The 25,390-nt window shown below is 38.8% G+C and overlaps 1 protein-coding gene and 2 pseudogenes across 1 annotated transcript; all 3 read right to left on the bottom strand.

The window, feature by feature from the left end:
- Positions 1–16,552, bottom strand: LOC143849845 (linoleate 13S-lipoxygenase 2-1, chloroplastic-like). The gene is made up of 10 exons (XM_077359113.1): positions 16,165–16,552; positions 9,303–9,577; positions 7,574–7,811; positions 6,175–6,492; positions 5,995–6,080; positions 3,774–3,884; positions 3,257–3,558; positions 2,076–2,342; positions 907–1,248; positions 1–594 (listed from the first exon to the last, which is right to left on the bottom strand). Exons 1-10 carry the CDS (start codon positions 16,514–16,516, stop codon positions 177–179), a joined length of 2,709 nt encoding a protein of 902 aa, XP_077215228.1. The 5' UTR covers positions 16,517–16,552; the 3' UTR covers positions 1–176.
- Positions 16,553–22,035: 5,483 nt separating this feature from the next.
- Positions 22,036–23,193, bottom strand: LOC143864579 (calcium-transporting ATPase 1, endoplasmic reticulum-type pseudogene; annotated as a pseudogene).
- An 8-nt stretch (positions 23,194–23,201) lies between these two features.
- Positions 23,202–24,990, bottom strand: LOC143864562 (alpha-N-acetylglucosaminidase pseudogene; annotated as a pseudogene).
- Between the last annotated feature and the right edge of the window lie 400 nt (positions 24,991–25,390).

Genomic DNA, 25,390 nt, shown 5'->3' with positions numbered 1-25,390 from the left:
TTGAGTGGAACTTTCTATGTTTATTTTAATGAAAGCCTTAACCAGAGGCAAAATTAACAGAGCAATATTAAATCCTATCATGAGTCGTCTTACTTGGCATTTAATATCTTATTAAAAAGGACATCCTATACTCAACATGAAAAAGATTACCAAAAAAGGGGCAATAAAAACTACTTTCAAATGGAGATGCTGTTAGGAACACCCATTCCTGTGACCCCAGGTACAGAGAAGGGTTTAAGAAGCTCGTACGGGACAATACCAGCACCACTTCTATTTTTCAGAGTTGGATCCGCATTCCTCCCATCTATGATCCCTTCAATCTCCTTTAATCTCCCACTAAACTGTTCGAATGCCGCGTATATAATTGGTTCCTCCACCCAAGCCCGCTCTGGCACATCTCCTAAATACTCCTCGTCGAGGTTATGGTTCGATAACACGTCCAAGACTGCCATCACTGTGGTGGCCTGAATTTGGCTAGGCAAAAGCTCTAGTAGTGTAGATTCTGGCCTGTCCAGAAAGCGTGCGTATTCTTGGCTGGACTGATCTTCTATTGGTATGTTCTTTCGAGCAATCGTGGGCCGGTTGGGGAAGTACCTGTTGAAGTATAAATGATTAAATAACACCAACTCTGACAGCTTAAGATTTTTCGAGTAATTGGTCGATTCACATGGCATTTGCACACCGGAGGCGTTAAGTATAAATGATTAAAGGGTTTTGCCAATTCGTTAAGGTGCATTTGAAACATAATTTTACACAAGTTTCCAATGAAATTTCAAAACATTCTCAAAACATGTGTAAAATTAGGTTTCCAATGCACCTTAATTAACCATTGCTCTAACAAAACCCATGATTAAATAACAACTTTAATAACTTAAGCTTTTGGAGTAATTGGTTGATTCACATTACCCTGCAAATTGATATTGGCCAAAGTTGACGGCAGCGTGGTGGCCGGAAGCAACCCAAATGATAGTTGTAAGGATTTGGATTAGATCATCGGTGGTTTTCAAGACCGGCCACCATGGTTCGTCTTTCTTGTCCTCGTGGCCTTTTGTTCGGATTTCAGTCCACCATGATTGGAGTTCAGAATCTGATGAAACGCCTTTAGGATCAGGATAGTAGTGAGTGACATAGTCGGTGATCCATTGCTTGAGGGCTGACCAGATGAGGAGGCCATCCTTGGCATAAGGGTAGTCCTCAATCGCCAATTTTAGGCCTTCGGCGGCCGTTGGATCCTCAACCGCCATGCCCCTATTATTTTGGAACATGAAAGTAGCTTTAGTTACCTAAGATATCGAAAAGGAAAACACTTCCAAAGATTGTGGTTTATTTTATACGCTTTCCCACCTCGAGCTTTGGGTGTTTTTCATTGAAGTAGTATGCTATTTGAATGAGTTTTCTTTTTGATTAATTTATTTTAGGGAAATTTATGAAAGAATTTCTTTGAATATCTGAAATGATAGGTGAATGACACTATTATTTGATTTAATATACGTGCCCCTAAAAGAAAGTTTTGCCCTCTTCTTCTTTTCAATTTTTTTCTTCTTTTCCATCTCCGTCACCGCGCTGCAACATAGAAAATGAAGAAGAGAAAGAGGAAGAAGAAGAGGAGGAATCAAAAAAAAGAAGAGGAAAAGGAAGAGAAGCCAATAAAAAATAGAGGAAGAGGAAGGAATAAAAAAAGGAAGAAGAAGAGGAAGAAGAAGAAAAGACGGAAGAAGAAAGAAAAAGAAAAACATGAAAGCAGGAAAAAATGGAATACACTAGAAAAAATGGAAGGTGCCGGAGAAAATTGTGGATGGATTAGTAAGCAATATTCACACCAATAGTATGATGAAAATTGTATGTTTGGAGAAAATTAAGAAAATACCAAGATACTTTCATCATAGTTTGATTAGGATTAGAGTTTGTCCTATTTATATAAGATCATTGATTTATTTCAATCTTTAAATATCTTGTACTTTTAGCTATACCATATTTTGAGAATATATAAAGGAACAATTCCCTTCTAATATTACAGTATTAGTTCTGCTAATGTAACTGAACAATCAACAACTCAAGATTATAGATCGGATTACCTTTTAATCAGGTCTGCTGGTAGTGCCTCCGTGTCAAATCTCCACAACTGGTCATAGCCGTCAGAGCATATTTCCATGGAGTACTTACTTGGAGAGAAGCTGATCTCTATGATTCCGTTCGCATTGATGAGATAACCCCGTGCGAGTGCATTGATCTCCATTGTGTACCGGAGATGGGGGTGTAAAAGTCTATAAATTGGGTGCATCACACTTAATTGCCGATTTGTTGCAATTACGTAAGGCTCTGTGCAGCAATGAGTTCTTAGCCTGCAAAAACATAGATCACATCCTTATAGATTTGAAACATAGTGATGAGAGAACTTCAATGTTTCACCAGTTAAGTTTGATTATAAGAGATTAATTTTTTTTGGCAAAGTCAATCTCAATAGTGTTTTTAATAGAAATGTAGTGTTTTAACATGACGAATCAAACAAAATGCTTAGAGAAATAAAATTTTACTCAACTTTTGATCTTTTGAATCCTTGCTGACTTTGGGGGGGAAATAGGCATAATAATGAGACCCAACTATATGGAAGGAGAAGATGCGATTCAAAGAGCAAAATTGTTCTCTTAATACCAAAAGCACAAAGATTGAATCCTAAGATGTTACACTAGTCAACAGGCTTACATGTCAAAATGGGGATTAACATTTCCTAACTATATTTAGCTTCCCTAGGCTATCACTAACACACTAACAAATATAAACCATAAATAAAGTGGATGACTTGTACAATTCCAAAACAAAACCTTAGTCCCACGAGCATAAACCCCCAAGAGAGTAAATTTCCAATGTAGTCAAGTCAATGTGACAAGTCTCAATTTAGTCGGTCCTAAAGTATCGAAGTTCCAATGCATCAACATTCAGTGGGTGCATGGCCAGCTACGCACATGCATTTAGCAAGTTTCAAGATAGTCAATTGGTAAAGCTTAGATTTCAAACAATGAAATGAAAGGTAGGTGGATTCTTACAAGAACTTCGATGTTTCACCGTTTAACTTTGAGATAAATCCTTTGGTTCACTCTCACTATATATTTTTAATAGAAATAGTGTTTTCTCACGATGAACCCAACCAAATGCTTAAAGAAATACAAAAGTATTTAATGTTCGATCTTTTGAATTCTTACTGACTTGGGGGCAAGAAAAAAAGGCCTAATGAAATGAAAGGAGGGCGAAGTCTTACCAGTGGCTGATAAGCTGGTGATGGCCAGAGCAATGAGCAGAGACGTGAGCTTTAGCGAGCTTCCAGAGCCAGGAGTTGGTGGCATCCCAGCCAGGAGTAAAGACTCTCTTCCATTGAGGTTGTGTTGGCGACGGGGGGCGAGTAAGCTCAATCACAATGGGCATCAGAGTGTCCTCATGGGAAAGAAAGAAGAGTGTGCGTGACCCATACAGTGTGGTGTCTTCTAGCTTTCTTACTTTGTTCACATATGGTAAAAACAAATCATGATAATCTAGAATGAACAGCTTTTTCTGCTTGATGGCCTGCAAAAAATAAGTGGGGTTAGAGAGATGATTCCTTCTCTGTAGCTTTTCAACATATCTAATACCATCTCAGCATCACCCTATTATTTGTATATGAACTAATGAGATGAAAAACGTGTGTGGTCATACCATTTCTCTTGAGAGAACCCAAGAGTGTTCTTAATTTTTGATAAAAAAATAATAATTATATAAGAGCATGTTGTTTTCTTCCTTACCTCTTCCACTGTCATAACTGATTTTATTTCTCGTTCAATAATTTCTTTCGTGATTGCAGACTCCGGTGGGCCATAGATCTCAGGATCGAGTTTGCTCGACAATGGGAATTCCTGCACAAATTTCAATTTAAATTTCATAATAGAAGCAATTTAATTAACATGGGGATTGAGCCTTTAGCTCAAATGGTTAGTCTGTGTATCTCAATCTAGAGGTCTTAGGTTCAATCACTACCTCGCCTTTTGGGCTGGTAATTTTTAATATTAAGGAGTTGTTGGGTTTTAAACTCAGGACTGCCATATATGAGGCAATAGCTCTAGTACCATGTAAAACAACTAAGTACCCCAAAAGCTTAAGCTACTAGAGTTGATGTTAGTTTTTCCTTGGTAGGCTAGTTGATGTTATTTAATCATTTGAAAAACACGTTGAAAACAGGATTTTGTCCTGAAAATAAAGACGAAAGTGAAACTGACCAACAATTTGCATTTAGTGGGGAGTCACTTTGTCTTCTTGCGCATCAGCGCATGTATCATACCATGGGATTTTTTTCTTTTGAAAAGCGACAAGTTTCATTGATATAAGAGCAATGGGGACCAGAAGTCCCACAATACAAATATCAAAAACTGGATCGGGGATACCCAGAACCAGCAAGTATAGAAGTAATCAGAGAAATAATCTACGAATCTAATCCCGGCCTATTGACAAGATCCACAACCCAAACTTCTGAACATACTAAATCCCCTACCTCTTGTCAGAACTGACCTCAAAAGGAATCCCAAGAAAAGAAATCCAATAACAAAAAAACCCCATACCGCGAACCAAAGCAAAATGTAACCCCAAAATAAAACGAACAGTATTTCCAAACCTTGCTATCAAACCAAAAGCCCCAAAAAGAGGACTGACCATAATCCATTATCCACTCAAAACCAAACCTCAAATTAGAATATAAGAAAACCCCACTAGATTAAGCCTAAATTTAGCCGCACCCTTCTCCAATTCCTCTAAAATGTGCTTGGTAAGGAAATCCGGCATCTCGAAGAGGAGCTCCACTGGAATCCGTTCCAATCGACTAGGGCATATTCTTTCAGCGATCCTTTCTTTCACTCGTCGAATTCCAGCCACCTGATTAGCCTCCCAGTTAAGCCTCCTCGCAACCTCTCTTCTTCCAATAGAAGTTTGAAGAACGGGTGGTTAAATAGCGGAGAATGAGAATCACTTACCTCAAGTGAACCAGAGAGCTTGAAGAAGGTGAACGGGCAATTCTGGGCTTCTTGTCTGAAACTTTCCCATTGCTTACACAAAAAATTGTCAGCAGTTTCTAGTGGTATAAGATCCACAGCACAGGCCCTTTCTTCATCGTAACACTTTCTTCATCGTAACACATCAATTCAATCCTACTAAGGATTCACTTTGTTCTCTTGAAGATTTAGGGTTTTCAGAAATGGAAAGTCAAGAGAGTATCATTCCTTCTAGTAATGGAATTAGAAGGCGTCCGGATGAGGAGATTAAGATCATAACATTGGATTTTGTCATTATTTTCAAACGAAATCCCATTTTGCTAGCAGCCGTCTTAATCATTTATACTTCAACATCCTCCACGTTAATATAATTATGCTGTATATTAAACAAGGTATACTAAACTCAAGGCACCCTTTGAAAAAATCAGCTGATCAAAGGGTGCTCCCATTGGCTGCATGTCACCAAAGTGCATTATATGAAAGGATGCCCATGAGTTTAACATTAAATATACTTTGGTGACATGCTGCCAATGGGGGTACAATTTCAGCTGATTGTTGCAAGGGTGCCAACTGAGTTTAGCATTCCTTGTATTAAACACCTCGCTAATAGGATCCCATGCATGCATGCATGCTTCTGCTTAATAATGTTCTTACCGTAACCAATTTGATACAGAACGCATGGCGTTGAACAGTGGCGGAGCCAGGATTTACACATAAGGTGGGCAGGCTTCAAATTTTAAAGGGGGCTGGGCCCAATTGAGTTGGGCCTATTAAGAACTCTGGCCCAACTCAACAGGGGCAGCTGCCCCCCTTATGTTACATGTAGCTCCGTCCCTGGCGTTGAACAAGTATTTTATTTTTATTTTCTATATTTTAGTCATTTTATTTGTTGCATGTTTTTTAGGCATCAAATCTTGGTTTTTTGGCATGATTTTAGAAAGGTTTTTCTGCATGTATGCTTCTACATATCAATATATGTTCTTACCGTAACCAATTGAATGGCCATAGGGTTGATCCCTGCAAGAGTCTCACGGGCGAACTCCTCGTCTCTAATCCAAGAGAATATGTCTCCTGTGGAGAAAAAGTAAGGAAAATAGGATAAGAGAGAGGTATCATTCAGAAAAAGATTGAGAGAGAGAGAGAGAGATATTGATCTTATTCTTACTTTTAATCATTTTGGGGGTCTCAAAGAGTAAGAGGTCATCCCCACCATCTATTATAGCCTTAACAAGCCTTGGGAGGAGGAGCTGAAAGAATCCAGCCTGTTTAGGGCGTGGGAGGGTCACACCTACATTAAAGAGGTCGTCTATGTTCTTGAAAAAAGGGAATCCGAGCTTCGTATCCACTAAAGCTGTCCCAATGGAAGGGACCAAAGCATGCAACACGGATTTCAGTGTCTTTGCTGAGAAGGTCACATTCTTCACCTCCGAGAATGCTTCATCTCTTGGCACATAGATCGAACCAGTTTTTTCCGATGAAGGATCTGAGTCATGCACACACTAAACAACATTAATTTCTCAAAGGTCATGGTATGACAATCTGATTTAATTTGCATCAGGAAAATGATATTTCCACCCCCTACCAAAATTTCCATCCATTTTTTTTGTCTTTAATTTCCTTAAAATAAAGTCATGTTTGCGAAATGACAAACAAAAGGTAGGGCCCAACCCCAACCCCAACCCGAGCGAAAGTTTAAGCCGGTTTTTGCTCCAGTTGGGTTGGCCTTCCGTCGAGTTGGGTTGGTTAGGGTTGGGAAAAGCTAACCCGATTTGATTATGGGTTGGATTAGGGTTGAGGCCCTAGGCAACACCACCTGACCCGAACTGACATTGTCCCCATAATTTTATCATGATTTTATTTAGACCCAAACCCAACCAACTCCGAACCCAATATTGCATTTTTTGTATATTTTTTTCTTATTTTGTTCGGGGCAAACCTGAACCCGACCCGAGGTTAGACAGGTTAGGTTAGGTTTGAGTTAAAGTCGGGTTGGGTTAGGGTTGACACTCATCAACCTGATGTTCGGGTTGGGCAGGGTTAGGGTTGAGGCAATGCCACCTTGGGTTGGGATAGGGTTGGCCTCAACCCAACCCAACGTCGGCTGTGTTGCACCCCTAACAAATGGTGGTGCAAATCTTGAAAAAAAAAAAGGTAGTTTTCTCCAAGGTTTTAAATTTCGGCAATCCGAAATTTCGGTGAGGACTGAAACTGAAACGTTATAAAACCAAAATTTACCAAAATTTCAGTCGAAATTTCGGAAAGTTTGGAAATTTTGGCAAATTTTTTGATAAAATATTAAATTTTTTTTCCTTTAAAGAATTTCAGCCAAAATTACTGAAATCCGAAATTTCGGCCTCAAAAAATGACATTTTGAGCGCCTTTAATGAATTTCGGCTGAGATTTCAGGATTTCGGCTAAAAGTTTAGTTTCCGTGAGGATCGAAATTACCTCCGGAACCGAAATTTAAAACCTTGGTTTTCTCTACTGAAGACATGATTATTCCTCTTTAGAAAATCCTAGTGAGTTTGCATGCATGGAAGAGAGGAAGGTTTATGTCATCAAACCTTTCTCCGATCTGGGTCGCCCTGTCCTACAACGCCTTGGATAAGGGTGGTATTTGCCACCAAGAACAGGTCTCAAAAGGTCATCGTTCTTGTCTGGGTTCCCTAGATCATTGTATTTGTCATAATCATAAATCCTCTCAAAGGTCTTGCGTTCTCCTTGTCCATTGCCTCGTAGAGTTTCCAATTCCTTCTCCCTTAGCTGCTTCAGACCACTTGGTGTCTGTGATGGCAAGTAAGACTGTTCCACACACAAATACACGTAAGTACGTAAAAATACTGTTGCTGAGATGGTTGAAAAAATGTATTCAAAATTCAACCCATATTTTTGGGTAAAAGGTTTTCCCAATTAAAACATTTGATAAACAATTCAACATATCTTGAAAAGAAAAACCCGGCTTTACCAGTTTACCTTACAAATTAAGGGGCTAGAGAAGAGGACAAAGGGAGAGGCATAATGTAGTTCATTTGTAAATAGATACTAGGACATGACCTTGTGTCCTTGTGTCAGGTTCATAAAATGGCCCTGTTCGCTAAAGTAGAGATATGTTGGTCAATTTCTAAAAAGATGGGGGTATTTTGTCCAGAAAATATTGCCAATTAGTGCATTGTTTGTCGGTTGAAATTCATTTGGAGTTATTGATATGTAGTCTTCATCTATAGTACCCCATAAAACAATTGGAATCGCAACTCTCATTAATTTAATAATTATTTTACAAGTTTGTCGGTGGTCGCTATAATGATATATTGTTCAAATTCTAAAAAAGAGAAAAGTTTTTCTGCGCGTGCGCAGGCTTGCGCACAAGTGGCTTAAAAAGCCACCGATTGGTCACTTTTTGTAGACCCCGCAGAGGTGGACCCGCCATACGAACCAATCCTTGTGCGCAGGGAGTGTTCCTGCGCACGTGCACATAAACACTTTTCTCATAAAGATAGTGGTATTTTTATGCAAAAATATTGCAAGTTAATGCATTTTTTGCCAATTGAAATTCATTGGGGATCATAGAGAAAATCCTTAATTTATCTCTAAGCTCTCTTTATTTTAAGGCTACTGATATTTCCACTACCATGTTTTGATATAAGCAAACTCACCTTGTCTTTTTTACTTAACCAGCAGTCAAATGCTAATACAATCCCCAAAAACTCTCACTAGCCAATTTTTTTAAAAAAAACAAGGTGAGTTCATCCCATTTTCAAAACATGGTAGTGATATTAGTCAATTTTAATAGTTGCTGGTTGCTATTAAAAACCAATTTCTTATTAATCTTTTTAGTTAATTAGTTTCGGTTTTTTATTTGTCTACGTAAATAATTTCTTAGTAGGTGCAAGGGTTTTATTTCCCTTTTTCTATTCTTAGGGTCGACAATCAATTCAAAGGAGAAAGATAGGTGCCCGAATGAACAGCTGTGTTAAACAACCAATTACTCTTAAAGCTTAACCTGTCAGAGTTAGTGCTCTTTAATCATTTAGATATACTTCAACACTCCCCCTCAAGCATGACCCCTCTTCTTTGGGTTCATCATGCACATGGATTTTTTTATAAATCCATAAGTTGTTGGGTTTGGAGCCCGAGACCTGCCCAGAGGCAATCGCTCGGATACCATGTTAAACTTTTATCATTTATACTTCAATAAGCTGCAACTAGAATAAAATAGAGCTTCTTCCTGCAAATATGCTAAGTGATGAGAGAGAGAGAGAGAGAGAGAGAGAGAGAGAGAGAGAGAGAGCAGACCTTGTTACCAAAGAAGACCCTCTTCTCTGGACTAGCGGTCTTGGAATGAACCCATGAATTGCATGTAAAATGAAGAGGTCCGTTGGGAAATCCGGAGAGAACAATGTCTTTAAAGTACATCTCCTTGTGGTGCTCATTTGTTACAAAAATACCTCCAACTTCACCAAAATTCTTCTCAACCTCGAAATCAGCCTCATATTTCACCTCGTCATTCGAATGACTCAACTTTGACCTATGCGCCTCTGCCTTAATTGTATTCTTCTCCAACCCAGTTTCTTCAAAATAAATAAATAAAATGAATTGTGTCTAGACCATGATATCCAATTGCAGATAAGGAGTGCAACGGTATATTGTTTTTCAAATATGCATAGTGTAAGAGGGAGCACAATTTAATGATTAGAAGCATAAATACCATAATAATAATTTGGCCTTAGAAGAATGAATTCAAATTGAACACGGATGGTGCTTCCAAAGGCAATCCTGATTTATCAGGTTGAGAAGGAATTATAAGAAACCATAAAGGTGAGATTTTATTTGCTTTTTCTCACTTTTATGAGAATGGCAAACTAACTTGTAGGCAGAGACTAGAAGTATGTTGGATGGGCTGAGGTATTGTAAAGCATTCGGCCAATCTAACATTTGGCTGGAAGCAGAAACTAAAACCTTGATTAATATGGTCGTTGAGAAGAAGGATCCCCCATGGTCCATTCAATATTATTGGCAGAAACTTCAATCTTTGGTTATAGAGTTGAGGCCAAAAGTGTCACGTTAATTTAGAGAAGCTAACTAGGTTGCTGACTCTTTAGCTAATTTTGTCTACAAAATTAAAGAGAATCATACATGCTGGCAGTGGAAGGACCTTCCTAGAAGGGCTAGGAGCACCTTAAGATGTGACTCTTTGGGCATCCCAGGTATTCGATATAAGTAATTTCCTTTTTATTTTGGTTTTGAGGTAAGGTGGTATGTCCCCCTCTTGTACCTTTTTAATCTATCAATAAAATTTTGAGGTTCACGCGGATACCTTTGATAAATTCCAGGGGAAAAAAATACCATAATAATAAATTCCTTCACATAATATTTTTTTATTTTTTTCATGCAAAATATTGTATTTAGATTGTGGCCAACGAGAGATCTGAAACGGATTTGTAGACTTGTCCAGACCTCCATGCGGGGGTATATATATATATATATATATATATATATATATATATATATAGAGAGAGAGAGAGAGAGAGAGAGAGAGAGAGAGAGAGAGAGAGAGAGAATAGAGTTCCAAAGGTGTCACCTCATATAGCTTATATGAGGTGGCGCTTAAAAACATAAGGGGCCCACTTTGTTTGGATGATCCAAAGCATTCATTTGATACGCCCTCACATAGATAGGGTGTGCCCAAAAAATCAACTTCATAGGATCATCCTAATCCTTCCATTTGTGGAGGTTGAAATGGATGGGTATAAACCTCCATAAATCTGCCCATTTTTAACCTCCATAAATGAAAGGGTTAGGATGATCCTATGGACCTGTAGGCACCATATCCATCTCAGGGCCTTTCAAATGAGTGGTTTGGATCATCCCAAAAATGTGGGCCCTTTATGTTTTGTGAGCGCCACCTCATATAAGCTATATGAGGTGACACCTTAGGAACTATATATATATATATATATATATATATATATATATATATATATAGAGAGAGAGAGAGAGAGAGAGAGAGAGAGAGAGAGAGGGAGAGGACTGGACTCGCCTTTAAAACGAATTGAGTTCCTTTGAACTCGTGAGACATAAGAGAGAGAGGACTGAACTCGCCTTTAAAACGAATTGAGTTCCTTTGAACTCGTGAGACATAAAAAGAAGTACAAAATGCTACTAGAAGATTGGAACCAAGGAGCAAAATAGCACTAATCTCTAGGATCCGCGGGTCTTGTTGAATTAATATAATATAGATTAGTATATCTATTAAATATCCATTCATTAATAGGAAGATGCCTTCCCATGCTCACTCGTTTGAGTTGACTCGTACCTGACTCACTTTTCGAGTTGAGTTTTCATTTGAACTATATACGTGGGTGGTGGCTCTCCATTTGAACTATGGGTGGTGGCTTTAGTCTAAAGGTACAAATTGCTATCCAACGATCACTGTCATGGTTGTACAAGATTCAGCCTCGGTCCCCACGGCTGCTACTCCAAATGGTCCAGCCAATGGCTAAGGCTGCGCAGACCACGCGCATAAACAAAGAGTTGGAATAGATATCACTATAATAGCCAATGAATGGAGTTTTTGGTGGGGAAGACACCAAAAGCGTTTCATTCGTGCGTTTCATTCGTTCCCATTAAAATTTGTCGCATCTTATCCATTTACGGGACCATTATTTGTCTTCCTTTGTACACCCATATTCAACATATCTCTATGGTAACGAGAACGTTGTCATAATCTACCTCACACTCTTCTAGACCAATCAATATAGTATGGGATTTGCTGGGTACATTTGCGGAAAGCCATTTCGCGACTCACTTTTGTGGGAGACAACAGCCGTCTTAGAATGAGAGTCATAGTAGATTTAGGAGTCTGAGTTTTAGGGGTTTAATTACCGTCATTAGATTAGATCAATGACTTAGGTAGAGTTTTATTTGGAATAGGAAGTTAGTAATTTTATAGAACCTATGTGGAAGGGTTGTTTGTAGGATTGACTTTATTTTTGCTGAAAATCAAAGGATTAAAATGTTTTTTCTTGGTTTTACTTTGTTCTTCGAGGATTTGGTGAACGTCCCTTCAATGGTTTACCTAATCGGCGGATGATTGTGAACAATCTTGACTTGTTCTTTGCGCTTCTGGCTACGCCAGTACATGGTTTTAAATTTTGGTTCTAGCCGAAATTTCAACCAAAATCCAGTAATAGAAAAAAGAAAGTAATATTTTAATATATCCGAAATTTCGGATGAAATTTGGAATATATTCAATTTCTCGATATTTAAGAAATTTTGGCCCAAATTTGGCAAACCTTAAATTTCTTATTTTGTGAAATTTCAGTTTCGGTTGGATTTCGGTTCGAAATTTAAAATGATGCTCCCGTATGCCACTTTTGTAAATAATAATAATAATAATAATAATAACAGCAATTTGCTGGCTGCAAAATATTCAATTAATCTTTTGATTGATCTAAATCAACGTTTGTCTTTATCTCTCTATCTCGAAACCTCAATTTGCCTCTCTCTCTATCTCTCTCTCTCTCTCTCTCTCTCTCTCTCTCTCTCTCTCTCGAAATTATATGATGCCCGACCGTCAAAATATAAAGGGCGGAAGGAGACAAAACCTGCTGCGTTGGTTTTTGAACCAAGGAAAAGTAAAAAACGGTGCTTTCCCTTGGATGAAAAATCAAGGAAGAGGGGGTTTGTCTCTCTCCGCCCTTTATTTTGACGGTCGGGCATCATATATTTTCTCATATATATATATATATATATATATATATATATATATATATATATATATCCTAATGCAGACCTCAGCTAGGTTTCATGGAAATGCTTGGAGAAAAGCGTATGTAGGGTATTTTTCACGTTTTTGGGGGATTTTGGATGTGAGTGCATATGTGGTTTGTTTTTTTGGAAATTTTCAGTGTTTAGATGTTTGCATTCACTTTGGTTTTAGTGGTTACTAGTAAAAATGCACGTGCAATACATTTCGCGTAAGAATAACCACAAATTAAGTAATGGCCTAAAAATAGCTGTAAAACCTACAGAAGTGAACTCTATGCATTGAGATAGCCATAAGCAGAAATGAAATTTTTTTAATGATAAAGACCATTTGGCATGTGAATTGGTACAAACATTTAGCATAAGTAAACCCTAAGACAATGTGATTAAGAAGACTTCACAAAGGAAATTTATATTAATTAACCTACAATAAAGTTGAGAGCTTATTTCTTAGATGAATGCATATAAATAAAAGAAAAAGAAATTAATCGAAGAGAAAATGTAAGTATTGGCGTATAAATAAATAAAAGTAAAATTTTCAGAAGAAAAAAAGAAGAAGTATGAGAGACATAAATTTGCAAGTCACTAAATAACTAAATGATGTGTTAATATGAAGATGACAAATTAAGAAGAAAGTAAATATAAACTATAAAATATATCTTCTTAGTTTTGCCAAAAAATAGAGTTTCACAATCATTCATTGCCAATGCATTGACCGATTTTTTATCCCCTTTGGCAGAGATTGGACTGCATCTATGTCACTGAGATATGATACAAATTGTTGACCACCTCAGCTCAAGCCGGGTTGTTTTGGATTTTGAGAAGCAATAGTGAGTCACCAATAATCAGTTTGTAACTCATAATCGGTTCTTAAAACCCAAACCAAACAGGGACTAACAATTAACGAAGGGAAATGTTATCTGCACTACTATATCTTGATGATCACACTCCTCACTTTATTAAAGTACGGTATGGCCCGAACCATAGCATTATCCAAACCATCTATTGTGGACTGTGGAGATTATTTCAATGTTGAAAAAGAAAAACACATATACAGAACTTCTTCAGATGGAACCCAAATTCGGGTTTCGGGTCGGATCGGGTTGATCGACAGCCCAACCCGACCCGACCCGATTTCCAATTCGGGTTGATTTTTCCTAACTCAAGCCAACCCGATTTGCGAAAAAGCTTAACCCGACCCAACCCAAATTCAGGTTGAACCCGTTAGGTTCGGGTTGAACCCGACCCGCGTCGGAACATCCAAGTAACAACGATGGTTTCAAATTATATATAGTGATAATGTCCTCACTACCATATTTTGTAATGGCACTACTCACCGTATTTTGATGATCGCACTCCCCACTTTATTAAAATGTACGGTATGGTCAATACCATAGGATGATCCTAACCTTCCATTAGATGGGCCACATAGGTGGTGCCCCAAAAATAATTTTCATAGGTTAATCCGAACCCTCTGATCTATAGAGGGTTATAGGTTGATCCAAACCATCCATGTGATGGAACACAACATCAATCGGTTGTGCCCATAAAATCATTTCCATAGGCTGATCCTAGCCCTCCAATCTATAGAGGTTTCAATAATTGTTGTTCCTCTTAAAGTGTCCGGAATCCGTCAATATTTTGCAAGTGTCCTGCATGCGTAATATCAAGTAATTCTTTCATCATTGTCATATGTCTTTACCTCTTCTTGGTACTTTTTTTCCGTAATTATCATAGACAAGTACCCTGTGTCGGTACTTTTCGTATGTAGATTACGATTTTACCCTAAAGAAAGTAGGTAATATCATAACGTCTTATTGAAGAGAATATGCATAATACAACTGGGATATAGATGGAATTTTTGGCAAAGGGTGGAAGAAAATAACCCAAGATTTTACCTTTATATATGTAGATGGATGTAGATTATGATTTTACGCTAAATAAAGTAGGTAATATCATAAGGTGTTATTGAAGAGAATATGCATAATACAACTGGGATAGAAATCGAATTTTCGACAAAGGGTGGAAGACATTAACCCATCATTTTGCCTTTATATAGTAGTTAGATTAGATTAGATTAGATTAGATTAGATTGGATTTTGTCGTTTTTGTTAAATGGAGATGCTTTAGTACGTTAAATGTCAATCGTTGTGTAATGAGCTTATTCTATATCAGAAATTTAAAAAATAAAAAATAAAAAAAATCAATGGTTGGAATAGTCTGACTAATGAGGCAAGACGCATCCATGCATGCGCCCCTCCCAATAATTTTGCCCCTGAAAAACCCATGGTACACTATATTTTGGCTGCTGATATTCTCATTTCTATTTTTTTTTATAATTGCATTAACTCATCTTGTCTTTTATTATTTGAACAGCTGTCAAAAGGTTATTAAATTTTCTAAAAAGCTTTAATAAGCCAATTGAAAAAGAATAGACAGGCTGAGTTTGTGCAGTGATTAAAACATGCTAGTGTCAATATCAGTAGCCTATATTTTTATGACAAGTAGTAAAGCTATCGGCTGATTTCTATGCAACGTTGCTGTATTCAATTAAAAAATAGCTTAGACCACCTTGTAATTCAGTGATTTTTCGAGTAGGATCTTTTTGAATTGCAAGAAAAATATTTCTTGTGAAAAATTTCTTAATGGATAAATTATTTCATTTCCACAATTTAGAGGGAACTGATATGGTTATGACTTATTTAGAGGGTTTTCATTATAAATTGAAGGTCTCTTCAAAATAAAACTTGAACTGATGCGGTTAAAGTTACTTCTTTAATTTTCATAGGTAATCAAACAATAAAAAAGCAAGAAACTCTGGAAAAGTTTTTCTTTTACGAACTTTTCCAAAGAAATCCAGCAATCCAAACATGGCCTTACTCTCCCTTATTTTGGTAGAGAACCTATCCATAACCTTTCATTTCTTGCTTAGATTTTTCCTACATATTTATTTCACAACCAGTTCAAAAATACTTATCCAACGGTCACTGGTAGTTCTTTTTCCTAATGATCAGGCCCTGGACCCAACATTTTCCACTTGTACGTGATCCTTTCCATTGACCCAATAGGCAACCATGAGCCCGAACTGCTGGGGTTGGTCCCATCTCATTTGGATTATCCTAGCCCTTGAATGGAAAGGGATTCTCCTAAGCGTTGATCTAACAGATATGGTGTTCGTCCAGGATGGGCTATTCAAGCTCTAATATATGTAAGATTTTAATTCCTCCATGTTAGGAGATCAACGAATCGAACGGGCGGATCGGCTTTCCCAGGAGATTTTAATTATTTTGACAAAAATTCAATGATAATAATAGTATGAAAAATCTCTGAAAAAAACTATACTGAGGAAAGAGGGGAAAGGAGCCAAAATTTTGTTCTGATAATCACTTACTTGGATCAAGCTCGCTGCTGACAAGCTCGAGAAGAAGAGATTTACCAAGCAAATCGCTTATATCATCGAGGTTACGATCCCACCCTACGTCTGTAAGGAAGCCGCCGATGGTTTTCTTAATGGTGACAACGGCGTTAACACTGACAGTCGTCCGTGCTGTGGTGGTCCCATCTAGGGGAGCATTGCTCACGGCTTCACAGCGAATGCTACTGGATTTTGGTCTCCGGTTACGGAAAATGAGTGGGGAGAGTTGGGAAATAGATGCAGGCGTCCAGTAATGGGAAGTGACGGAGCTATGGAGGAGGATGGGGGAGGGAGCAAGGGGAGATGGGTGGAGCTGAGACTTCAACATTTTGGGTGTAGTAAGGGTTAGGAAATATGAGGAATGGGTAAACCAATTGTACCTTATATAGAAGAATTCTCTCTCTCCTCTCTGTCCAAAAAAAATATGTACATGACTTTCATGTGGTATAATTGTGGTGGAATACAATTGGACATTGGTAACCACACCTTGGATCTCTCTCTCTCTCTCTCTCTCTCCTTGTTTTTAAGAAAATCTGTACATTAAGGCATGTGATACTTCTGAAACGTTGAATAGTAATGCCTATATTTTAAGCGTCCACACCTATTATTTGGGAACTATATCACACTGACTATCATCTTGCATAAACATAAGATGAAAGGGCGCCTCCATTGGTTGAAAGTCAATGGGGGACCAATGGGGGCGCCCTTTCATCTTATTTATCCAAGGGTGACTCTCGTGTTTAGCATTCCTCAAAGTAAAAATATATGAAATAAGACAAATCAACATGGGTGGAAGCGCCTAAACATTTTATTTTGAATGACACGCCTAAACATAAGTATGGGAATCCAGCCCTCTCTGCCAACTAACCATGACCAATCACGAAATAGTGAAAAAGATACTAGTTTTTGAGCAGTTTTTCCAAAAAGTCACTAGCATAACTACAAACTTCGGATTCCGGATAAATCAGCAAGGAAAAGTTTGGACACAATTTGAAAATTGATCAAAAGAATTCAGGAAAAATGTTAACAGGGAATGTGTTTTTTTTTTTTGTAGCTATGAATTTCTCCAAAAAATGAGAAATTGATTAATTATTAGTCAAAATCATGTTTTAATTTAGAAAAATATGGTTTAATTCTAAAAAAATCATATCTATGTCGAAAAAATGCGAGAACTTTGAAATAATTGGGATATTTTAATGTTTATGGTTTTACATACTGGTATCAACTTCTATTATACGAAAAAGATTAGTTCAATTAACAAAAATTAGGTGCCAAACTTAGAAGTCCAGCACAAAAAAGGGTAGCTTGGCCCCAATCCCAATTGTATGCCACACAAACGTATAGTAGCATAAACATGTGGCAAGTGACTCAGAACCATGCGTACACATGTGAAGAGTGATATCCGGATCGTTGATTTGGAGTCCACTCCATTCTTGCCACATCCACCATAACTTGATAACTGTAGTAGCTATTTGAGCCAATGACATTCTCTAAGGGTTTTCCAAGAAGAGTATAGCCATTAATTTTTGTAACCACTTATTAAATGAATGGGATTTCAGGTCAACACAGGACTTGACTTTTAGGAAAGCACCTACCAAAGTTACTTTCGACAAGCATGGTGTAAATATCCGAATTTCCCTTCCCTTTTAAAATTCGTCCCCCATGTGAACCAAGGGTATTTTTATCATCAAGAGTAAAATTAGAATTAGGTGATGAGTAAAATTAGAATTAGGGCTTCTTTAGAAAAGCCTATAAATAACCTTTTAAGGAGAATTGTATAGCTATTAAGAAACCCTAAACTGTTTTGCAACCCTAAGAAAATATTTACGTAGAGAAAGAGAGGAAGAGCACGATTTGAAAGGAGAAAATGCGAATCAAGGTAAGATCTATGTTCTACATAAGATTTGGCATGTTAAGAACCCTAAAACTAGGATCTAATGAGACTTATTATTATGATTTAGATTATTAGGTTTGGTGTAATGAATTGTATAAGAATTTAGAAATGAATCTATGGATCCCTAAGAAACTAAGAGTTGAGTTTTGGAACTCTAAGAATATAGGTTTGGGTTATCCCCTAAAAGCTTAGATTAAATGTAGTAATTAGATTTAAGGATTTCAGAGAGTGAAATTGGATTTTATGGATTCCTCTTGTCGATATGAGTCTAACGGATTGTACCACGCGTGATTTGGAGTTCAAACGAATGAGTTATGGCCGTTTTAGTATCAAAAAGGATGAAAATCGCATTTCGAGGAAAACTGGGTCTGTGCAGGGGCGGTCGACTGGCAAAAATGGCGGTCGTCCGACTGTATGTAGTTGGGCAAACAAAAATTTTCCGGGCGTCCGGCAAAGTTTCAGGACATTCGGCATAGCAGTTTTCCCCCCTGCAGTTTAAACTTCGGAAATTCATAACTTCTTCGTTCTTGTCCATTTTCGACGCTCTTGTACTCTACGGATATGCTGGAAACACGTTATTTCTGTTAAAAATAGTTTTAAAAGGTTTTAAAAACTTTATAAAGATGATAATTCTAAAATACTAAAAAGAACTATATGACAGTTTATTGATTCTTTTCCGATTAAGCACCAAAGAGTGTCTTGTGTCAGTGGAAGGATATATATGCCTGATATGAGCAGAATTAATGATGAAACTCATGGAGAATATTTATACTCTTGATTGTAGGTAGCTAAGGTGATTAAGAAAAGGAAAAGTTTTCATTATCAAGGTACGTAATTTCGTACTTCTTTAGTGATATGATTCGCCATTGAATGATATGCCTTTTTTATTTGTAACTCTCTATTCTCTTTAAATATGTGAAACCTATGATAACCTTAGCCTATGATTTGGGTTTGCATGCTTATCCTTCATTGAACCCAATCTATTGATTTTGTACTCATTGTAACCTATGACTTTTGCATTAAATATGTGACCCTTTTGATATACGAATCTTTTGATCATTGTATACCCAACTATTCTAAAAAATCTTATGGCACCAATGTGAACTACAATCTTTGGAACTTTGTATGTATCTTTGGACATTTTGTATAAGCGGACGCCTTTTGTGGAGGCTTAGGTTTATATGTGAACTATAAGGGCCTGCACCAATGGGAGTTATATGTTTGCTTTTGGGTCCCGTCAGTTGGTACTTGTGGACCCCGATCCGAGAGAGGGGCGGCGGTGAGGGAACGGGCCCCACACTAAGTCTCAGGATCATCCACGTGAATGGAGAGCTCTACCAAGGAACTCTCGAAAGAAGTGCCCCTCACAGCATGAGTGGCGATACAAAAGGTGAGATACCTCTCGATTCGGGGACTAGCCCAGATTCGAGGCGTACCTTAAACAAAGAAGAGTCGCCATCCAAGGAAAAAGGCAAATGGGCCTTGGATCCCATGCTATGCTCTGTTGCAACGGATAACCAGAGATATAAAATAAGGTTCGTGCCTGGTTACGAATTCGGAAGGTCTAAAGAGCACCTCATCCGCCCAAGTGCAAACACCTGGTCTCTTATGCCATTTACTTAATAATTTTGAAGAGCTTTGGGGGAAAATCATATGAAATGGGAATGAATATCTCCGAGAAGACGTCTATCTAATCATGCATGTCTCGGAGATGAAATCAAAGGCACACAAGATAAAATAAAAGAAAAACAAGTGTCACCTAAGCATAGCTAGGTTATAAGTGACATGCCTAATGGGTGTCTAAGTTCTGATGAACAAACACATGCACGACACACCAAAAAAGTATAAGGTCTGCGCAATAAAGTAAGAAAACACTGCAAAACATAGAATATGACTCGATACCATACAACCCTAAAACTCTAATCTATACCTAGGCCCGAGTCTTTAGATGATCTGATGTTCATCCAAAGAAGCCTACGTATCCCCGCCTCCACGAGAATCAAGGCAACGTAGTTCTTCGCACCTATTCTAAGCTATGATGCCTAAGACATCTAGACCTCTATCCTAGACTCGATCTAAAAGACCGGACTAGTTCTTAAAGCTTCTTGTGTGATTATTAAAATTCCAATGGATTGTAGATTTTAGGACACCCTATATGCCCTAACTAAATGCAGGTTAGTCCTAAACTAATGCAGGTGATTCCTATAATCTAAGTGTAGCTAGGCTGTACGCCCTAAGGGAAACAATGGGATCACTAGCGTATCCAAGACTTAATCATCACTCGGCGATATGAATCGCCAACTGACTGGACGGAGGCGCTCCTATAACTCTAGGACAAACTCCTAACTCTAACACAAACACAAACAAACTACACAACACATCAAAGACAAACTCAAAACTCTAAAACTCTTTAACTAGGACAAACTCCTAACTCTAGAGGAAGATCTTGTTGAAAACAAGGTTTTGAAGATTTTTGGTATTTTTTCTTAAAATGGGTAAATGATTTATTTACAAAGGTTTGGCTGGACCTGAGATAAGAATCTCAAGCTGCACTACGTACCTCGTGGAAGAGGATCAAGCCAACGTAGTTCGAAAACGATTTTCCTAACTACTCCTAAATGACTCAAGATTTTTGAGATTTTTGGATTTTCAGATGTTTTTTATGTTTTCAAATGTTTTTGAAATGTTTTTGACTCAAGGGGGACAAATTCTATCATCATAAGGGGAGGACAGACTCCCGATATCCCGCAAAGGTTGGACAGCATCCTATGCTTTACTGGGGAAAAGAACAGAAACACAGCTCTGCAAGGGTTGGACAGCATCCTATACCTTGCAGGAGCGGATAGAAAAACATGATATGATGAGAGGTAGAATAGAATCCTAACCCCTATGATGATAGGACTGACTCCCTAGACTAAGGACAGATTCCTATGCTAGTGGACTATCAAACTAAGATAAAGCTCACAAATAATAAGGAAAAAGAGACCTTGTGCATATTTGGCAAAGGTAAAACACCCAGCCGGGCCGGACAGCTACCTAGCCCTAGGGTGCAACAAATGTGCAACCCAATACCCATAAGGGTCGGGGTATGATGCCAAGCCGAGTAAGGTGTTCTCCCAAAACCAAAAGACGCACAAAGAGGAGGTCTAGCAAGAAAATGAGACTGGATAAGTCTCTTAGACACAGAGGTAGGATAGAGAAAATTGCTAACGAGACTAGGCAAGTCTCCTAGGCACAGAGATGAGATAGAGAAAAATACTAGCAAGACTGGGCAAGTCTCCTAGGATGGGCTTGGGCTATCACCTTCATCGCCCTCGGCAATGAATGGGTTTTTATAATCTAAGATATCTGAAAGGATGAGAGGTCTCTACCTAAAGAAAGAGGGAATAAGAGGGAAGAGGGTATTACCACTACTGGGTAAGTCCCTCCAATGATGGGCTTGGGCTAACGCCTTCATCGCCCTTTGCAAAGAAAGGGTTACCTAAAGTGTAAAGGCATCTAAAAGATGAGAACTCTCTACCTAAAGAAGACGAGAAAAGAACAGAGAGTACTACCATATCCGGTAAGTCCCTCTAAGAAACTTCATCTTAACATATCCTTGCAAACCCACCAAAGGTAGTAGGACCAAAATTATAAGCGCCAATCTCCAGTTAGCTACCATGGCTATCACAAGTCCTGATGTGATTGTTGCTATATTCTATACCATAAGAGTCAAAGCATCTCCTACAAGGCTTCGCATGGTTGAAGCATCGGCCGATAACCTTGCACTAATTGCCCCACTTGAATTTTCAGGCTCATCGAACCAACTGATTTCTTGGTGCACCACCCTCTCAAATGACAAAGAGTGGATACATTGAATGAGCTTAGCCCCAGCAACTCAAAATAGAAAATGTTGCATTGGCAGTGCAGCCAGAGAAATGGCCCCTACACCCACAAATGTCACTGCCCAAAACCTAGCATCTTTCCGAAGCTCGTGCGGTGGCTCGACTTCTGCATCGCCCAATAAGTTTCAGAACCTCATCGATTAGGATCACGGGTAATGCAACAGCCAACACTAAGAGCCATTCATTCAAGCTGAGAGGAACGATATCAAACACTTGAGCAAGGAATGGAACATAGAGGATCAAGAAATGAAGGCTGAAGGATATAGACATGGCGAGGAGGAGCGCCATGGGCTGACCCAAGGTGGCATCACGAAGAGGCTTGTATCCTCGGAGAGGGCATTGAGGGAGTTGAACATTTCGATGGCGACCAAAACGGAGAGGGAGAGGTTATGGCCTTCACTTTGCCTAAATGGAAATAATCACAGGCATTGCTGTCAAAGGAGAACACTTGAGCCCCAGCAGTGAAGGTAGACACTGTGAAGTTTTCCCAGGTTGGGCATTGTCTCCAATTAGAGAGCTGGGAATATAAGAGACGAGTGTGTGGCCGTCGCTGCTCAAGTCGAAACCCAAGAAGGAACTTTGGGTGTACCATATGATGAAAACTCCCACAGTGACTAGACCTATGTAGATCCCAATAACCAAATAGCGAAATAAAATCCATGGTTCTGATCAAAGAATCATCACTTCTTCGAGGGGGGTCTTCACTATATCATTGTCTGGAGGGTTGAATCCCAAAGCTGTTGCAGGTAGGCCGTTGGTAACCAGATTGACCCACAGAAGCTGAACGGGTATCACCCCTTCAAGAATACCTACAGCTGCTGTTAGAAATATACAGGCAACTTCACCAATATTTGGGGAGATCATGTTGGATTTGTTAGACCAAACAAATTTTACTATCAACAGTGATTATAAACAAACCAAATGTAGATCCAAACTAACCAAATCAGCAAGAACTACACATTAAGCATGAATTAGAGAGGAGGAAAAAGAAGTACCTGAGTTGTTAGTGATATTGCGAAAGAACTGAATCAATCGAGAGTTGCAGGTACTCACTAGATCATTAGGCTGGCCTTCAGATGTATATTGCAAAGTTGATAGTAGTGAACGGATATTTCCTTCTTTTCCATTTGACCATTGTCGTATCTTAGCTTCTGAAATTTGAATTTCTTCTTGATGTTGATCAATTCGTGGGAGTTCTCTCTGGTCCACAGATATATGTTCCACCATGCAGTTCTCTAGGGGATCTTCACAGTTAGGTTCCTCTTGATGCTTTTTCCACCAAATTGCTGATTACTTCTCCTTTTAAATACTACCGGATATGAAATGAAGGATGGATCAACATCTGGCAATGAAACAATTACATCTCTGTTTTTGTCATAGGACCCGTCAGTGCAATTATAAGTAGTGTGATGTAATATATTCCAGGCATCTTGCATTGCTGGAACAGAACTTCCATAACGTCTCGTTGGGTATTGATCTATCCACATCTTCACATCAATTTTGTTGTGCTGAAATGCCATTTCAGACATTAGATCATAAACAACAGGATTCTGCTCAATTCCTTCCATAGACATCCCCACACCAACCATGGTTGAATTTTCACTTGTACGGGCTTCGATAGGTCCAGATGCAATTGAATCTAAAATCCCATACATCTCAATGTTTCCAGCAAAATTGTGCAGCATACACCAGATGTAAGGAACACCATAGAACTGCTCAGAACTCCACCAGATAGGTTTCACTTCTGCAAATAGATCGAGGACAACCAGCCTCCCTCTGGGAACAGAATGCAAAAGTGCCTTCATCTGTGGTGGCCTCCAAAACGGATCATACGAGAACAACCACCCCTGCATTAGCCAGACAGCATCATCATCACCACTTTGCATTGCCCTATATACTGCTGCACCTAATGAGTTGATGTAGTCCGGGTTGTCTACAGGGGGAGTATTCTCATCAAAAGTATCGCAATTGTATATGTGAGCACTCCTTCCATATTCTTTCATTTGTTGCTCAATAAATGCTTCCCCAATTTCAACAAACAAGGGATCAGTTGCATCCAAAAGATAAGTGCAGCGCCACCTTGAGTCGCCACCAACAGTAAACCAATTTCCTAAGCGTGTTAGTTTTGCTGATGGAAATCTAGAATGTAGTGCTGCAGGTACATTTCCAGAAAACGCACTGGAGACATTCCAAATTCATACATTCTAGCAAGAATTTTCTTCTGTAAAATTAGTTGTTGATCAAACCAACTTTGTGGCAGTGGACCACCCCATCCATGCAAATTTTCCATACGTGACCATGCAAGAAATGCAGGACCTCCAAAGAAATCATCCAAATCTGAACCGCTAACATTATACATCTGGAAAACCTTTTGCCATATTGCCTCTTGAGTAGTAAATGCTAGAGGCAAATTGATACCTTGAAGAGCCATCCAATCGATTTCCTTCTCCCATCTTTCCCAATCCCACCATGCAAATGAATAGCTAGATGTGACAGCATTCTGGTAGTAGTTCCAAGGAACAGGTCTTTGAATCAAAACTCCATCAGCTTGAATACGGGAAAGGGATCCAGGGTTAGGAACTGAAGAGAGTTGTACACCACCAGTTCGATCCCATGATATATGTGCCTGACTCCAATACTTCAAATACCAGTGAAGACCAGTAGAAAGCTCTACACCGCTCACCTCTTCGATTAAAATCTCTGGAGCCCCTTGTATACCAATAGAGGGATGGTTGTTAATCATAAAGCAAGATTTTCCACCACAGGTCTCACTAGAGATGATCTTGAAGTCGAAGCACGACAAATGAGAGGGAAGGAGCCTGCGGAGAAAGCCTCGAGCAGCGGCTTCTTGGACCGATGGAGAAGCTCTTTCTCGATCCTGGATCTCGATAAGACGAGACAAGTGAGAAAATTCGATTGCAGAGGAATGAGGAATAAAAGAGACATAGCAGAGGAGGAAAAGGAAGAAGAAGAAGGACGATGTGCGAAATGCAGAGAACATGGCTGCTGAAAGGAGAGGTGAGGTGTGAGGGAAATCCTCTGCACCAAAGATTAGAGATAGGGTCTAAGGACGAAATTGTTCAAATTAGTGTAGAAACAGTTGAGAAATGTCGTGATTTCCACAGATTTGAAGAGGTTGAGCATTTGAAATCCGAATCGGGAGGTTGAAACCTTCCAAAAGCTCAAAATCTAACGAAAATGGGGGAATTTCTTGTCTCTAGAACCCTAATTTTCTTCTTTTCTGCAACTCCTCCATCAGCGTCTGAAATCAAAACTCCCTCTCTCTCTCTCTCTCTCTCTCTCTCTCTCTCTCTCTCTCCCTCTACAGATTTGAGAAACTTAAACTTCTGATCGATCGGAGCTCCGACAATCCTGCCGGAGGAGTCGATCGGAGAAGAAGAAGAAAGGAAAGTAACCAAAATTA

This window comes from Tasmannia lanceolata, unplaced genomic scaffold, assembly GCF_043159265.1.
Source record: "Tasmannia lanceolata isolate RefF3 unplaced genomic scaffold, GAP_Taslan_0.1 ptg000003l, whole genome shotgun sequence".
NCBI classification, from domain to species: domain Eukaryota; kingdom Viridiplantae; phylum Streptophyta; class Magnoliopsida; order Canellales; family Winteraceae; genus Tasmannia; species Tasmannia lanceolata.
This window is presented reverse-complemented; position numbering and strand designations above follow the sequence as displayed.